General features: G+C 39.2%; 1 protein-coding gene across 1 annotated transcript in view; it reads right to left on the reverse strand.

The window, feature by feature from the left end:
• Positions 1 to 16205, reverse strand: part of eeig1b (estrogen-induced osteoclastogenesis regulator 1b) — a 43708-nt gene that overhangs the window by 11838 nt on the left and 15665 nt on the right. Inside the window, exons 4-5 of the mRNA XM_060863152.1 lie at positions 4291 to 4411; positions 4054 to 4083 (exon numbers count right to left, since the gene is read on the reverse strand). Of these exons, the coding sequence (XP_060719135.1) occupies positions 4054 to 4083; positions 4291 to 4411 (151 nt within the window). The remainder of the gene's footprint in view (positions 1 to 4053; positions 4084 to 4290; positions 4412 to 16205) is intronic.

Here is a 16205-nt window from a genome sequence, read left to right on the forward strand (position 1 = left end):
AGAAACATGCTGGTTCCTTATTTAACATCATGAAAAAACATTTATCAGTTAAAAATCAACTAAACCAGTTGTGCCTTGACTTCGTAAAGTTTTTCTGATTTAAATGTAAAAAACTTCACCAAGGTTTATGGAAACCACTGTCTTTGTGGAACAAATGAAAACAAATGAAGGTATTTTTTTTTTCCTTTTACAACATTTTTACTATGTTGTTGCTACTGCAAATTCTTGTATTCATTCATTCATCTTCTACCGCTTATCCGAACTACCTCGGGTCACAGGGAGCCTGTGCCTATCTCAGGCGTCATCGGGCATCAAGGCAGGATACACCCTGGACGGAGTGCCAACCCATCGCAGGGCACATACACACTCTCATTCACTCACACAGTCACACACTATGGACAATTTTCCAGAGATGCCAATCAACCTACCATGCATGTCTTTGGACCGGGGGAGGAAACCGGAGTACCCGGAGGAAACCCCCGAGGCACGGGGAGAACATGCAAACTCCACACACACAAGGCGGAGGCGGGAATCGAACCCCGACCCTACAGGTGTGAGGCGAACGTGCTAACCACTAAGCCACCGTGCCCCCACAAATTCTTGTATAATTTCCGGAAAAAAAAAGAAAGAAAAAAAAACATTTCACACTATATCCCCTTCACACTACAATCAGATCTGCATGCATGTTCTTCTCTGATGCAAGCTCCTTCCTCTGGACTTCCGTTTTTAGAAGCTTCCTGACTCCCAGACAGGATTTATGAGGATGTGTGTTTAGGCTTCAGACGTTTCCTATACCCTTAAAGCATCACACTTCCCATGTGACACTAAGGCCCTTCAGTTAGTAAACCAGAAACAGAGATAAACCACAGCGAGGTGTTTCATGCATTATAAGCATTATGAAAAGCAGCAGGAACTGGGACACACGCTCAGTGGGCCTCGTTTCCGTCTTTCAGAGTCTCGGTCAGCCAGCCGGGGTCCAAAAGGTTTGTCCTTTCCCACCCCAGTTCCCTCGTTCTGCACAGTCAGCAGAATGTTCTGCTCTGTTGCTCTCACTCTGCATCAGCAAATGAGGAGGAAGCCAAAGTACATGGTCAGTCATTTAAAAAAAACCTGCACATATCATCCTGCAGCGCAATGATCTAGCCTTCACCTGCCGACTTGTTGAAAGAAACAGCTTAAATGTACTGTATCATCCAAGAGTGTTTTCCTCTTGTCACTGCGAATACTCAGGTGGCTACTAAAGAAAGAAGCTAAATCCTGGATTTCTCGGGACAGTGTGCATGAAATAATCTGTGATCCACACATTTTGCAGTATTTGTTGTGAACTGTACAGTAAATAGGTCAAACAAAATTTCCAGTAAATATATATATTACACACATGTATATATCATACATAAAGATGCTGTAGGCTACAAAAAGATTGCCAAGACCCTGAAACTGAGCTGCAGCACGGTGGCCAAGACCATACAACGGTTTAACAGGACAGGTTCCACTCAGAACAGGCCTCGCCATGGTCAAACAAAGAAGTTGAGTGCACGTGGTCAGTGTCATATCCAGAGGTTGTGTTTGGGAAATAGACGTATGAATGCTGCCAGCATTGTGGCAGAGGTTGAAGGGGTGGGAGGTTCAGCCTGTCAGGGCGCAGACCATACATCACACACTGTGTTAAACTGGTCTACATGGATGTCAAACCAGAAGTAAGCCTCTTCTAAAGATGATGCACAAGAAAGCCCGCAAACAGTTTGCTAAAGACAAGCAGACTTAGGACATTACTGGAACCATGTCCTGTGTGTGGCAGCAACCAGGTGAGGAATACAAAGACAAGCGTGTCTTGCCTACAGTCAAGCATGGTGGTGGGAGTGTCATGGGCTGGGGCTGCATGAGTGCTGCCAGCATTGGGGAGCTACAGTTCATTGAGGGAACCGTGAATGCCAGCATGTATTGTGACATACTGAAGCAGAGCATGATCCCCTCCCTTCAGAGACTGGGCCAGAAGGCAGTATCCCAACATGATAACGACCCCAAACAACTCCAAGATGACCACTGCCTAGTTAAAGAAGCTGAGGGTAAAGGTGATAGACTGGCCAAGCATGTCTCCAGACCTAAACCCTTTGAGCATCTGTGGGGCAACCTCAAACGGAACATGGACGAGCGCAAGGTCAATAACATCCACCAGCTCTGTGATGTCGTCATGGAGGAGGTAAACTTCATGCCCAAGAGGATTAAGGCAGTGCTGTAAAATAATGGCGTTCACACAAAACATTTTCGCTTAGGGGTGTACTCACTTTTGTGGCCACCGGTTTAGACATTAATTGCTGTGTTGAGTTTTTTTTTTTAGGGGAAAGGAAATTTACACTGTTATACACTGTTCACTACTTTACACCGTAGCAAAGTGTCATTTCTTCAGTGTTGTCACATGAACAGATGTAATAAAATATTTACAAAAATGGTGAGGGGTTTACTCACTTCTGTCAGATACTGTGTGTATATATATAATAACTGTATTGTATTACCACAGTGTCCAATAGAAAAGTGCTTTAAGTAGCAAACCTTCTCTAGAAGACACTGTCATTCAGGCTGACCAAGTAGTACATATTTCAATTTTTTTTTTCCACAAAGGTGACCTAAATCACATGATGAGTCAAACATGTGATGGTGTTTACAGCAAAAGAAAAACAAAAAGGTGTACAGGGAAGAACCGTGTGGTAACTGTGGTATCGGATCAGGCAATGGTTTATGATGTTACTGCTTTTGTGATCTAACTATACTTGCTGTGTCAAAGTAAAATCTAAAAAAAGAGAAAAAAATAGCATCAGTTTAAACAGTTAACTCTTTTCTAAAGACTTTGTTGATGCTGTTTATATAAATTGGTGCTTGGTACCAGTGTAGAAGTCACGATATTCCTGAATTGATTCAGTGAGTGTTATATATGGGTTTGGTTAGACGACAGCATGAAAGCAGGAGTCTTTAAGCTGTAAAAACTGTGCGTTTAGCTAACCAAGTAGCCAAGCTAACAATCCTAGCTGTTATGCTAGGGTATGTGACTGACAGGTTTGTCTTCTGTGGAAACGATGTATTTGTGTATATACAAGACACTCGCTTATTTACTGATGGAAATGTTACTAGGCTGTTTTTAATAGTGTGGATTTTTAATGGTTTAATGAGTGAGTTATAAAAATGGATTAAATCTGAAATTCTTCAAATCCTAATCAAATTCCAGATAAATGATATACCCAGGTAATATTTTCAGCTTTTATCCTGGGGGGGAAAAGGTTATGTATTTCTAGTTACAAATATAGTTTGTAATGTACTGTAACTGGACTGAAAGCTCTGAGCACAGAAGCATCTCTGAAAAAGACATTCCTGGCTATGCAAATGGCTGCAGTGCTTTAAATCTATTTTAGAGAAATTATATAGTGTAGAGTACAAAAATAAATACAAGTACAACTAAAAGCACAGAAGAACACCAGTTCTTGTAATTCCAGGGAGGACATTAATTCCAAACACACACACAAACATTCTATTTCTGCCCATGAGCCAACAATCGTTACCCAATGAGCACTGCAATTATTCAAGGCATTAGATAAGATATTCTCGTTTGGGAAATTTCTGGTTTGTGTGTGTGTGTGTGTGTGTGTGTGTGTGTGTGTGTGTGTGTATATACATATTACTTCAGTGGAATTTACGTGATCGAGAAAAAATGCAATTCTGTTTATTCATTTATTTTGCCGCACTAATTGGGATTGCAGTCAGTTTTGTTTAATTAATTAAACAAGTTTAATGGTCCTTTAAATCATATCGCAATCCTTCTATTTTTATGTTTAACAATTAAGCTTTTATTTTCGGGTTTGTTTATTTATTTTCATTGCATTCTATTTGCTTGATGGTTTAATAATTTGCAGCAAAGTATTCCAATTAACACATCTACTTTAATGAATATTTATTATTGTTAATTATTATTATTATTATTATTAGGCAATGAAAAGGGAATTTTTTTTATTACATTTTACTGAATAAATGAAATTTATAAATCAAAAAGTGTCAAACTCATACCTTTGAGAAAGACTTTCCACCCTTCAGTTCCTGCACAGAGGGGAAAAAGAGAGAAAGTGAGAGAGACGCAGGAGTGAGAGATAGAACGTGTTATGTAATCGGTCAGCTGTTGCCATGGTGATGGGTAGCGAGGACAGAGAAATCATGTATAAAACAAAAAGAAGCTCCAGACTCTTCTGAAAACACTGCACAGTGATTACTGTAAATTACACGGTTTAGATCAGAAGGTTAACGTACTTTTCGCACCGACACTCGGCAGATGCAGGGGTCCAACACCCCTGTCGTAGGATTAGCACTCATCTTACACACGAAGGAGAACTTCTTATGCCAGCGAACACAGTTCTCCTGCACCTCTTGCCTGTGTGTGGGAGAGAGAGAGAGAAAAGGAATAATAATCATCCTGATTGTCACGACATGCTTATAAAAATATCAACCTCCCATTTCCATACAGTTAGCACTCAAAACTGATCTACTTGCATATTTCAGATCGAGTGTTATACACAGACATTATATATATATATATATATATATATTTAAATAAAAAATTCGAGCTAATGATTTCATCTGATTGGTCAGAAGGTTAGGTCTATACAGCTCTGTCATTTTATTTAGCTGTTCATTACCTTCCACATTCTGAAAGGGAGAAAAAATGCAGGCTTCAAGCAATGGCTGTTTATAGCAGCTATAAGATGCACCGTGTTCCAAATGACTTGCTACACACTACACACTTACACTGTGCACTATGCCCTCTAGCCATTAGTGTATATTTAGAAGTGTAGTATCAAATCAATGGGAACTGAAAGTATAAGCCGTTTCCCAGTCGATGGCGATTTAATGTCAAACGTATGTAACTCGACATAAATCACACAACCTGGGCTAATTTAAACAACATTTAAAATATGTCTTAAAAGCTTAAATACATCTTGAAATAATTTTTCCAGCTAGCCCCACCCTTCTTCCGCTAGACTCCGGGGGTTAAGTTCATAAACGTTCCACACTTCATTATTTCAGTTGAATAAGTCCAGCATCAGGGATCTTGAAGTGCACTTCATGTTGAAATTTTCAGTGTGAACTATAAATGGATAAAAAGGTACCTTTTCTAATAAAAGTAACCATAAACAGATAAAAAGTACAACCATTCTTAATCGAATGCATTTGTAGTGTAGAATAATTGCTGTTGTATAAGAGGAATAAAACAGTTCCCTATAGCTGTACGCATGACGACGTAGTGAATCTCAGAAAGGAACACTGGATGTATGCAACACCAACAGGAACGATATGAACGGTATAAATCATGATGTGACATTTTTACCTGCCTCTAACTGCAATACAATCTCAAATGAGACACTTGTGTAATTACTTTCAGTGTGATTTCCCTGCATGATGCTTTAGTGTTTGAATTAAACAAACCTCTCACCTAAAAGTCTACATCTTACATACTAATCTTCTGGATCTTCTAGTTTAAAGTTGAAGCAAAATAGGTCACGGTGCACGCGATGCGGGAAAAGTTTGAAAAATATAACGTATGAGGCGTCCAGGCTGCAACAAATATGCATCCTGTTGAGTTTTTTAGCTGGACGAGCATCTTGCGGATACAGATTTTAATCCTCCAGATGTGCACAAAATGTTCGAGTAACGTCTAACACCGGTCAAATGACTTCCAGGAAAGGAAACACTGTTGGATCTACAGCGTTCGCTCAGCGTTCGCACCACTTATATAAGCTAGTTAAGATTTCAAGTGAAAACTGCAGGCTGCTTCTCAAAACAATAACAGAGAAAGGTGTTCAGAAAAAAAACTTTTTTTACACAATTCAGTGTATAACTGGAATCGTTAACATCCGAGTGCTAACCTACTAAAATGAAGCTAAACATTTAAACAATGTGTACGTATGCAATTAATTAATAGAAATGCAACACGTTTAAAAATATTCAATTTAAATATGTTCCAGTTTAAAACAACACTGTGTCCAAAGTATTGTGTTGTGAACCTGACACTTGATATGTAAGTGAAATTAACATTTACTTTAATAAATAACTTTTAGCTAACACTTTCGCACTTTCTTAAAAAAGTCATTAGCAATTAAAATTATCAAGCAAGTAAAAGCTCCAGTGTGCTGTCCAGTCCTACGTTTTACTTACCCAGATATCAGACTAAAGATGTATTAACAAATGTATTTATGGTCATTATCCTTCTAATAAAGTTTCTGATGTACCACGTCACATGTCCGCCCTCAACAAATGGAGCCAGAATCACAACAGAAGGTCAGGACTCCAGAGTCTTTAGTTCCAGCTTTTACTGGCCAAGGACCACCCGAGAGAGTATGTGAGCGATATCTAAAGCAACCAATTACATTTGTAAAATCCATCCTCATGAACACTCATTGTTGCGGTTTTAAACCTGGTGGCTTCCTTCTTCCGTGAGGGAAGTAGAGCACCATGAGGTGCAACCGATCAGATGACGGCTTCGAAAAACAAATTATTTCCACAATTTTATGTGGTGGAACTACGTCGAGTGTTTCGGTTCTATTCTTGCATCTCTCATATATAATATAAAATAATCTAATAATAATACAATACTTTTCTAGTCACAAGTGACTACATGTGGCAGCAGGAAAGTTAGAAAACATCTTTGCACTAAACTTTATTTTGCACATTTTTTTGTCCAATCTACAATCAGATAGATCAGTGTCTCGGCTCATATGTTGCACGCAGGCGGTGGGGTTCAGGAAAGAGCGCACATGAAGTTGTAATGATGGAAGGTGTTATGTTTAATCCTGAATCCAAACCTGATAAAATCTGATTGTTTAACCCACACATGACAAGTATGAATAAAAACAAAAATCCCTCGCTGCAAATGACATGAATTGCATTTATGAGATTAGAAATTCCCCAATGATGGACTGTCCTCCAGATGAAAATGCTCTCTTCAGCATTAGCCTTTAGACATGACTGAAGCATCAGTGTAAGTGCAGGCTTTCAAGTGTGACTAAAGGGGAAAAAAAGAAAAAAAAGACAGTCTATTACTCTGATCTTTTATTCCCCTCATCCTCCCCTCTCTGCACTGCTTAATGATAAATGGAGGTCAGCATGTCCTTTACTTCCTGTTTCATTCCCACACATCTCTCAGTCTCTCTTTGCTCCCACCATGTTTCTCAGTGTTCAGTTGGTCTTCTTACATTTCCTAATAATTCTCTCCCTAATTTATCCCTCAATCATTTTTAAAGGGCCTTCTGATCTGTAAACCAAGTCCGTAAGAAGATCCTGGGCCATAGAACTTCAACGAGAAAACGCATTTGCAAGTCTTTAAAGTGCCCATGTTGTGTAAACGACACTAGAAGGCTCATGCAACAGCTTGTCCCTTGTCCTGCATTTGAGAAACCGAAGCCACGCTTCATTCCAGTGGGCATTACGCCATGGCATCTGCCACTGTTATCTGCTAGCATGGAGTCACACTATCTTGACAGTCAACTGAGCACACTCAAGCCTGTACAAAGCTGGTCCTCAGCCATACCACACGCTTAGTCATGCCTCACGAGAAGGACCAGACAGCGAGATTGCAGACCAGACAGTTAACACATCATAGTAGCTCTTATTGATGTGTGGATAAGCATTTGAAATTAAAATAAAATCCAAAAATCTTTTAAAAAAATTAGTCAGTGAGGACCAAACAACCTAAAAATTTAATATGAAAAACTTACATTTTGCATATCAGCTATATTAGATCATTATTTTAGCAGCACTTACAGCAGATACATCACTTCCCCTTGCACATGCACCACACATTCAGTCATAACAGCATACTGATTTATTTGAATAGTAACATTTAGCATAACCAGGATTTTCCCGCTCACATCAGTCACAACAGCATACTGATTTATTTGAATAGTAACGTTTAGCATAACCAGGATTTTCCCGCTCGCATCATCAGTCGAATGTTGTTTCAAACTTTACTGGCACATTTATCCATAAGGCAAGATTTATTACAAAAGTCCCCTGGTGGCTTAGGAGCCTTAAATAGCTGCTTATTATATTCATTATGCAGAGCAAGATCTGTAAGCATCCATTATGTCTGATTAATAAAAAAGCTTTCAAATGAAAGCATATCTTTTACACAAGAAAAGATTTTATAAAAACGGTTCATAAATGCGTTCAGAGCGAGCTGGCTTGGTTTCTGATCCCCTTTACTGCAAGCCCATGCATACGGTTTAATGAGCTGCAAAGAAAAGGAAATTGAGCTAGTTTTATAGACCCATCAACATAGCATTAAGCAAGACACCTGGCACAAACCTCCACCTGTGGACTAAGTACTTATTTTGGCATGTCAGTGTATTCACCCTTGACTATTTTTTCTTTCTCTTCCTGTCAGCAGCTAGCAAAAGTCCCACCTGGTCTCTTTATAGCATGGAGCTCACAGGCACATCCGTAACGAGTCCTCGACTTTATAACCGATGGTTTCTTTAGCAGACTAACATCACAACACTGCACTGTTTGATCCTCCCAGTGGGTGAAATCAACACAAGCTGGGGATGATGGGAAAAGGAAGTGCAAGGAAACGAAGCGGCGGCTCAGCAGTGAAGTGGAAAGGATGAGGCCTAGATTTTGTTTACAGCAAGCTGAAAATAGGGGGAACGTCTCCTGGCAGGATAACACGTTCGCCCATGTGAAAAGAAATCTTTGTTACTATTCCCGTAGTTTTCCTTTTATTACATTGTTTTAGCAGATTCATTAGATACTGCAAAGTGGGCTATAATATTTACCCGGTATATCCGGTACTAAGAAGCCAACACAGAAAAAAAAATGCACAGGTTGTTTCCACCAGCCTCGTGAGAATGTTCCGGTCAGTTTTAGTCTACACCTTCACTGCCTAGTGAAATTCAGCTAAAGGCTGTGGCTGATCCAAATAATCATTTTCTACTGGACTGAGCTTTCTGAGCCCTGTACCCTCCGTCCTAGAACATGGGGGCATCAGTGCTGTGCTCTGACCATGCACTTTTATAGCAAGTTGGTATCGTACAATAAGCTGCTGCAATTTTTTTGCCATCATAGTTTAAAGACAAACCTGGAATGAATTGTAATGATTGAGTGCAATTAAACTGAGCTTGGTGCAACCAAACCCCAAACCATTACCTAAGCTCAGGGGGTTCATGTTTAGTCGTATTAATTGTGAAAAAAATCATGCAAAAAAGCTTTCTGAGCAAGTATTGCTTGTATTTGGCCTGAAATTTGTTCCATGTGTGTTGCTCGGTGGTGTGGAAGTCCCTGAGGACGATCAGACAACACAAATGTGCAGACACATATATTAGCCAACAAATAAGCCATGTAGGACTATAAAACCTGCAGATACCCAACGTGACCTCATTTTATATTTGATTCAAAATGCAGTCATAAACAATGTTTTTCGACCTACTTTATGATTATTTCCAGCAGGATAGACTGGTATGTATGAGCTAGCAATGTCACACTCTTTCAGACTGGCTTTCAAAGATACAACAAGATCATGAACAGAAGATCAGAAAATCAGTTTGCTGCCTAATCAGAAGATTCTGGTGTAACAAACGTCTGACGAAAATATTTAGGGTTTATTTTAACGTGGAACCAAGCACAAGAACACCGGTTGAAGCTTGTGAGAGGGGGGGGGGGGGGGGGACAAAAAAAACAAAAAGGTATGAAGATGCGAGGGCAAGGCTGATTTCTTTCTAGCCCAGACTGTAGATTCTGTGACATTGTGTCGGTTGAAGTAGAACACTCCCTGAGATTTGGGATTTTATTTGTTTCTATCAAACTTCATAGCAAGGCTATGAGGTTTAATCATATTGTTTCATGGCTGAACAATAATTACCTACATTGTAACACTGAGAAGAACTTTCTCACATTTATGACTAAAATATTGTCCTGTATAGTGTGTATAACTGTAATAAACTCAAACTAACAATATTAAAAAGAAAAAAAAAAAAACAAAAAACAAGAGGGACAAGAGCAGATATTTCTATAATATTTAGTCTGGGTGTAGAAAAGTCTAATCTTGTGTGTCATTACATTTAACGTCATACCTAATCATGTTCTGGCACGGTAATGACCTACAAATGATAAAACCTTCAAACTGTTATTTTAAATAACAAAACCTTATCCCAACTTAACTATGTCCTTCTATCATATCCATTACAGACGTATATTCAGCAACATAAACTTCTGGACAAAAGAAGACAAATCAGTAGCTCAGGTGTCACCATAAAACATGTCAGCTGGGAAATTATCAGTTAAAAAGAAATCTTGCACAAGTTGTACATTCATAACCCAGAGAAACAAAACACTGTACTTTGTGTGACGTAGGACTTTGACAAGACAAACCTGCTAAGGTGGATTAATTAGCATGCACAGACAAAGGTTAATCCTTACAGAGTCCTGAACAGGTAGGTACACAAAAAACCTGGCAAAGCTAAGCAGAAAGAGCGCAAGCGTAAATCTGTCATTATACTAAACTTACTGCTAGAACGCCTTAATCACGTAAATACACTCTAACCAGACGTGAATTACATCTTCTATGTTGAAAAGAAAACATCACGGCTCATAAACAAATGTTTTCTAAGGACTCACTGACAACCCTGTTGTGGTATGGACGGATTGCTTGTTTGTCCAGCTATGCTACATAAAATCATTTTCTTCTATTACATCAGAAACTTTATATGGTTGTGATTAAATTCACATGAGGTACTGGGGTAATTCTAATTACAGGTGTTCTTCCGTGACCATGTGGCTGTTTTCCTCGGGCCTCCTGAAGAAAATTACAAGCTGAACCACATATTGTTTTTCACCAAACACAGTGATTCGCCAATCATGTTGGTCCTGTCCAGAAGCACAAATCAGTGACCTTTTGGAAAAGACATTTGGAACGGGATGTTTAATAAAACACATTTGGGTGTGATGGTCAGGTGTCCACAAACATTTACTGTATATCTTTTAGCTTTACGATCCTTAGTTCTCTCTAACTCAAGTGATACCTTTAATTCGGTCACGTGTTTAGAGACTAAATCCTGGTGGACTTAATTAAAAGTCTTATAAACAAGAAGGCACTCCCTTTAGACTAACAGTTCACAAGTAGGGATTAGGATCACATCATTAGGGTCACTCTGTCTTTAAATGAACCATGGCGCATGTCTGTGTGTGGTTTGTTGTGGGAGACCCGTTTCTGTCCTGAGTCTGTCTCCTGTCCCGTGCTTTGTTCCTCTACAGATTCTCAGACTTTTAATATAGCCTACAGTGTAATGTGTACATATGGTGAAATGTCTGTGTGGTCTCTCATTATAAAGGGAAGCCATACGCTAACGGTAGCTTTGTGGGCTTGTAATTGGAAGGCTGGTGGTTTGGGGTACAGCATTGCTGGATAAAGCATAAAAAAAAAGAGCCGTCAAGGCTAAACGCTGCACTTGGCATATTTGGTTTATGCTACACTTCTAATGTTGATAAGTTAATCCTAAACAATTGTAACAGATAAAATGCTGGAGCAACTTTGGATTGCTTGTATAGTTAAGATTTCTGAAGAAAGTTTAGAAACTTTACAGTGTATAAACTGCAGCTGTTTATATTGAATAATCGATAAATCAGCAGTGTAGTTAATAAATGGTGGAGATACACACAGAATACTATATTGGGATATTGTCAGATTGTCATAGCGCTGAACCCAACTCTTTGTCCTTCAAGAGGTGTGTATAGTCTTTCTGGCCAGTTTATTATGAACGCTTGTTCACTCATTCGATTATCCAAATCAGCCAATCATGCAGCAATGCGAAGAATCATTCAAATTTCTGAAAGATTGGAAAAACTTGTCTTTTTGCCTGGTCTTGTCTTTTTTGATCTTGTTCGGTTTCAGTGAGAGTGTGTTGACTGACTGACACAGATTCATCTTGTGTGTTGACAGGAGTGGAACCTGCTGTTGGCTTCAGCTGTTATGGAGCTCATTCGCCTCAAGGTTCAACATACTGTGCATTCTGAGATACTTTTCTGATCCTCATGGTTATAAAGAGTGGTTATTTGAGTTAGTAGCCTTCCTGTCAGCTCCAACCACTTTAATTTTATTTTTTTTTACACCACCCTGTACAAGCGCTAGAGACGACGAGATCGGCATAAAAACGATTCGTTTTAGCGATTGTATACAGTGCATCCTCACCATTTTTTGAAAGTGTAGGTCATTAGTAATGTTTTAAAGTACAGCTTATGCCTAACAACTGTAGCATTCATTATAACAATTTTGCTAGATTTTAAGCTTTCTGAAGCATTTTGGGGTTTATTGGTTGTTTATCATGCAGAGTTTTTATTTAATCAGTCTTGCATGGTCTCATTCTAGTACCTTGTACTTTTCTTAAAGTTAGATCCAAAGCAAAACCTTTCATATTAAGTCTTGTCGATTACAAGGATGTAAATATCACTTATAACATTAACTAACTCAAAGCCAAAACAGTCATAGAATCATGACAATCCAACATCCAGTGGATCCAGATTGGATCATTCATATTTGGACTGCTTTACAGCTAACATTTACATTGCCCCTGTATTAGAGGGATGGTGTTTCTGTAACACAACACTTTTAACAGCCACGTGTTTACTGTATGTTGCCTCAACTATTTGCTAACTGATTAAAGCCAAGTGGGTCTTGTAAAAGCACTAGACAAATGTAAGGCAGGTTACAACACTGTATGTAGATCACCTGACTCCAGCAACATGTCTGGGCATGTAGAAAATTCACAGACGAATGCATGCAAAGAAAAAAGATCTCAAAACAATACATCTGCTTGGTTTCTAATTAAGTTAGACACACACACGCTCTTGCGCATACATGCGTTCTCAGCCAGACATCTGTGTCGAATCAAAGAAATGGCAGACTCCAGAAGCATTCCTCATCTGGACTGTATAAAGTACAGAAGAAGTGGACAAGAGGCAGAAAGAAAGCATGGACTAGGAACAAACTAACTTCACGATAAACCTCTTCACAGACAGACACACCTGCAAGCAAGTCACACTTTATTCTCAGAGTTAATCCACAAGGTCGACTAGAACAATCTAGATGCTTGTCAAACAACACAATCTCTTTCTCACACACACACACAGACACACACTCAAACACGTCACTGTAGCCTTAAGCCAGTGCAGGTGTACTTCACCTTCACCGCAACTACATTCATTCTTTCTAATAACGCTACTTAAGATCAACAAGCAAGCATTGTGAGGAGCATCAGAGGGCTTGGAGGATGACACATGAAGATAGTCAGGAGGCCTGGGTTACAAAACAGTAGAAGGTTTAACACAGCATGGGTTTCTGACAAAAGCCGGGTATAAACTGCACCAATTTCTCCCATCATGTAATTAACTGTGCAGGCTATGCCAACGCCTGGATGTGAAGTAACTGCTATTCCTCCATGTCTTTGATTTACTGTGTCCTACAAAAACAAAGCTGATATACAAGAAAAATGGAAAAAAACTGAAAAAGGATTGGCACCGCTCCACCTCTGCCGAATAAACTCCAGCAAAAGGTTATATCTAATAACGGTAATCCATCATGGAGGGGCTACAGGGTGGTCTGACTGACTAGCAGCTTCAGCCATGTGTGTTTCATATAAAGCATGTATAGGTGCTTTACAGTGGTCATGCAACAGAGAGTTTTTCTCTTCACCAATTTGGTGGTAAGCAGCACATAGAGAACAAACACACACATAATGTAAATAATACTCAAACAGCAGCAGTTGGTTGGTGAGGGAAGATGATAATACAGCTGTCTCTATGTTTAGAGAGAAAGATTTAAATGTAAATTCAATTGCCAAGAAGTGTTCATTTCCTTTGTTCTATATTTTGTCTTGCTACATATCAGATCTTCGATTGATGGCAAATAAAACATTTTGTTTTATACATTGTTTTCTGGTCTTTGTTTGTTTGTTTTAAATCTACTGCTGCTTGGTCTGCTTGTTGTTCATCTACAGAGCTTTCAACAGAAAATTTCTCTCCAGTTTTAGTCCAAAATGCGTCATTTGCATTGAAGCCTAAATGAAAGCACAGGCAACTCAATAACAGGGCATGAATATTAGGAAAGGTTTACTAGGAAAAGCTGCCTAGTCATTTATTTATTATACTCTGCTATAAAACGCTTTTCCAAATAAATAATGAATCTCTTGAATGTGTTGAACTCATAACCATCCAAACAAACTTGCCCCTTTTATTTCTTAAGAGAACGTTGAGCAAAAGTAATGAAAAAAAAATAAAGTGGAGGAATTCCAGCATGCGTATCTCATGATGTTCATCTCAGGAATGCAAGCTGATAACGATGTTGTGGAAGTGTGGATCTGACACATGGCACCTCTGGAGACTGACTGGGCACAGGAAAACAAACGCATATTTCATGTATATCCTTTCCACGGAATTATCTTTAGCGTCATCTTTTCCATCGTGTTCTTAACGCATGAGCAGAAGCAGTTTTACACTCTGCAGTTCTGCTGGTATGGAATCTCTTGAGTGTTTTGGTGCTCATTCACTTGGCGTGAGTTGGGAGAGGGCATGCCGATCATTCCAGAGCTGGAGCTCTCGAAGTGTACACACACAGACACACAGACACACACACACCTCACAGTCCATGACCCACTGAAAAGCTAGAGCTAGACCGCATGCATAGGACATATATGGTTCTAGAGGACATTTAACTAAATGTTTTTAAAGTCAATTTTTTTCAGGGAAGTAGTGAACTATAAAATTAAAAAGAGAACATCTGTAAAACTTTATCCTCCAGATATACTATTGTATTGGAGTCCATAAGATACGAAAATAACTGTACACATGCACTTGAAATGGCTTTTAAAAAGGGAAAGCACAATATATTTTTCTCCAGTATGCAGAAAAAATAATTTAAAAAAATAATAAAATCGCAGTTAGTTAAACAGATCGACAGCTTTGTAATGCAATTAGCTTATTATCAGTGTGCATATTTAAAAATGAATGATACCTAAACTTATGGTGTTTTATGATTGTACATAATTGTTTTCTTTCACAAGACCAACATCTTTCCATCTCTCCACACACACTGTGTCATTAAAAGCCTTTCCACCAGCCTGCCAGTAGAAAACATCTGGATGAAAATAATGACCTACACTCGCCACACACACACACACACACACACACGTTCCAGATTACCGCCATTGTAATAAAACTTTGCAGACCACCAGTGCAATAACACCTAAAAACATTTAAGCTCTACACAAACACATACATGCTTGCTGCAAGGTCAAAAATTCTTCTGGGACCCATTCAGTAACACAAAGGACGCTGCGTGTGTTACACAACACTCACAATAGAAAGAACGACAGATCAAGAGACTATATGTGTCCAAACAGTGCCTTGTTCACCGAGATTAAGTTACACCTGCGCTGACTTGGAGAAAGAAGCAGAAAAAGAAACTGACTCTTACACAACACTGCCCACATGGAATCAGAGCAGTGTGTATACGTTTATACAGGTCTGTGCTGGCATCACATAGGAGCCGGACATGAAAAGAAGTTATGTAAGCAGAAATCCAGTCATATCTATGACTTCATCTCTAAATCACTTAACCAAGGTCGAATTTATCCAAGATGTAGTTTCTGGAGTAAAAGTGGGTGCTTTGCACTCATGTTTTGCCTCCAATGTCTACATGGGCTTTCACACTGGCAGTTGTGTCCAAGACTGAGCATGTTACACTTGAAAAGTTGGTCATGTGAAAGCTGTTATGTACTGAAAAGTGCACAGTGGTACAGAAGCTCCTGTAGGAGGTAGTGCGAGTTCGATTGTTTGGTCAAGTGTTTATAAAAGCATGATTAAAAACCATACATAATTATCGTCAGTCATTTCAAAGTTCTTATGTATTATATTTCAGTAGATTCTGATGCTAAATAATGACTAGATCATAAATAGTAGTGTAGTGTGTAGAGTTGCCACATCACAGCTACAGGGTCTCTGGTTCAATCCTGAGCTCAAGCTACTGTGTGTGTGCTGTTTGTGTGTAGGCTCTCTGTGTCCATATCTCTGGCTTCTCCAGTTTCTTTGCACCTCCCAAAAACATGCCAGTAGGGGGACTGGCCAAGATGACCTGCCCTAGATGTGTATGTGCATATATGTGTGTGTGTGTGTGTGTGTGTGTG

This window comes from Tachysurus vachellii, chromosome 26 (genome assembly GCF_030014155.1).
Source record: "Tachysurus vachellii isolate PV-2020 chromosome 26, HZAU_Pvac_v1, whole genome shotgun sequence".
Classification (NCBI taxonomy): Eukaryota; Metazoa; Chordata; class Actinopteri; order Siluriformes; family Bagridae; genus Tachysurus; species Tachysurus vachellii.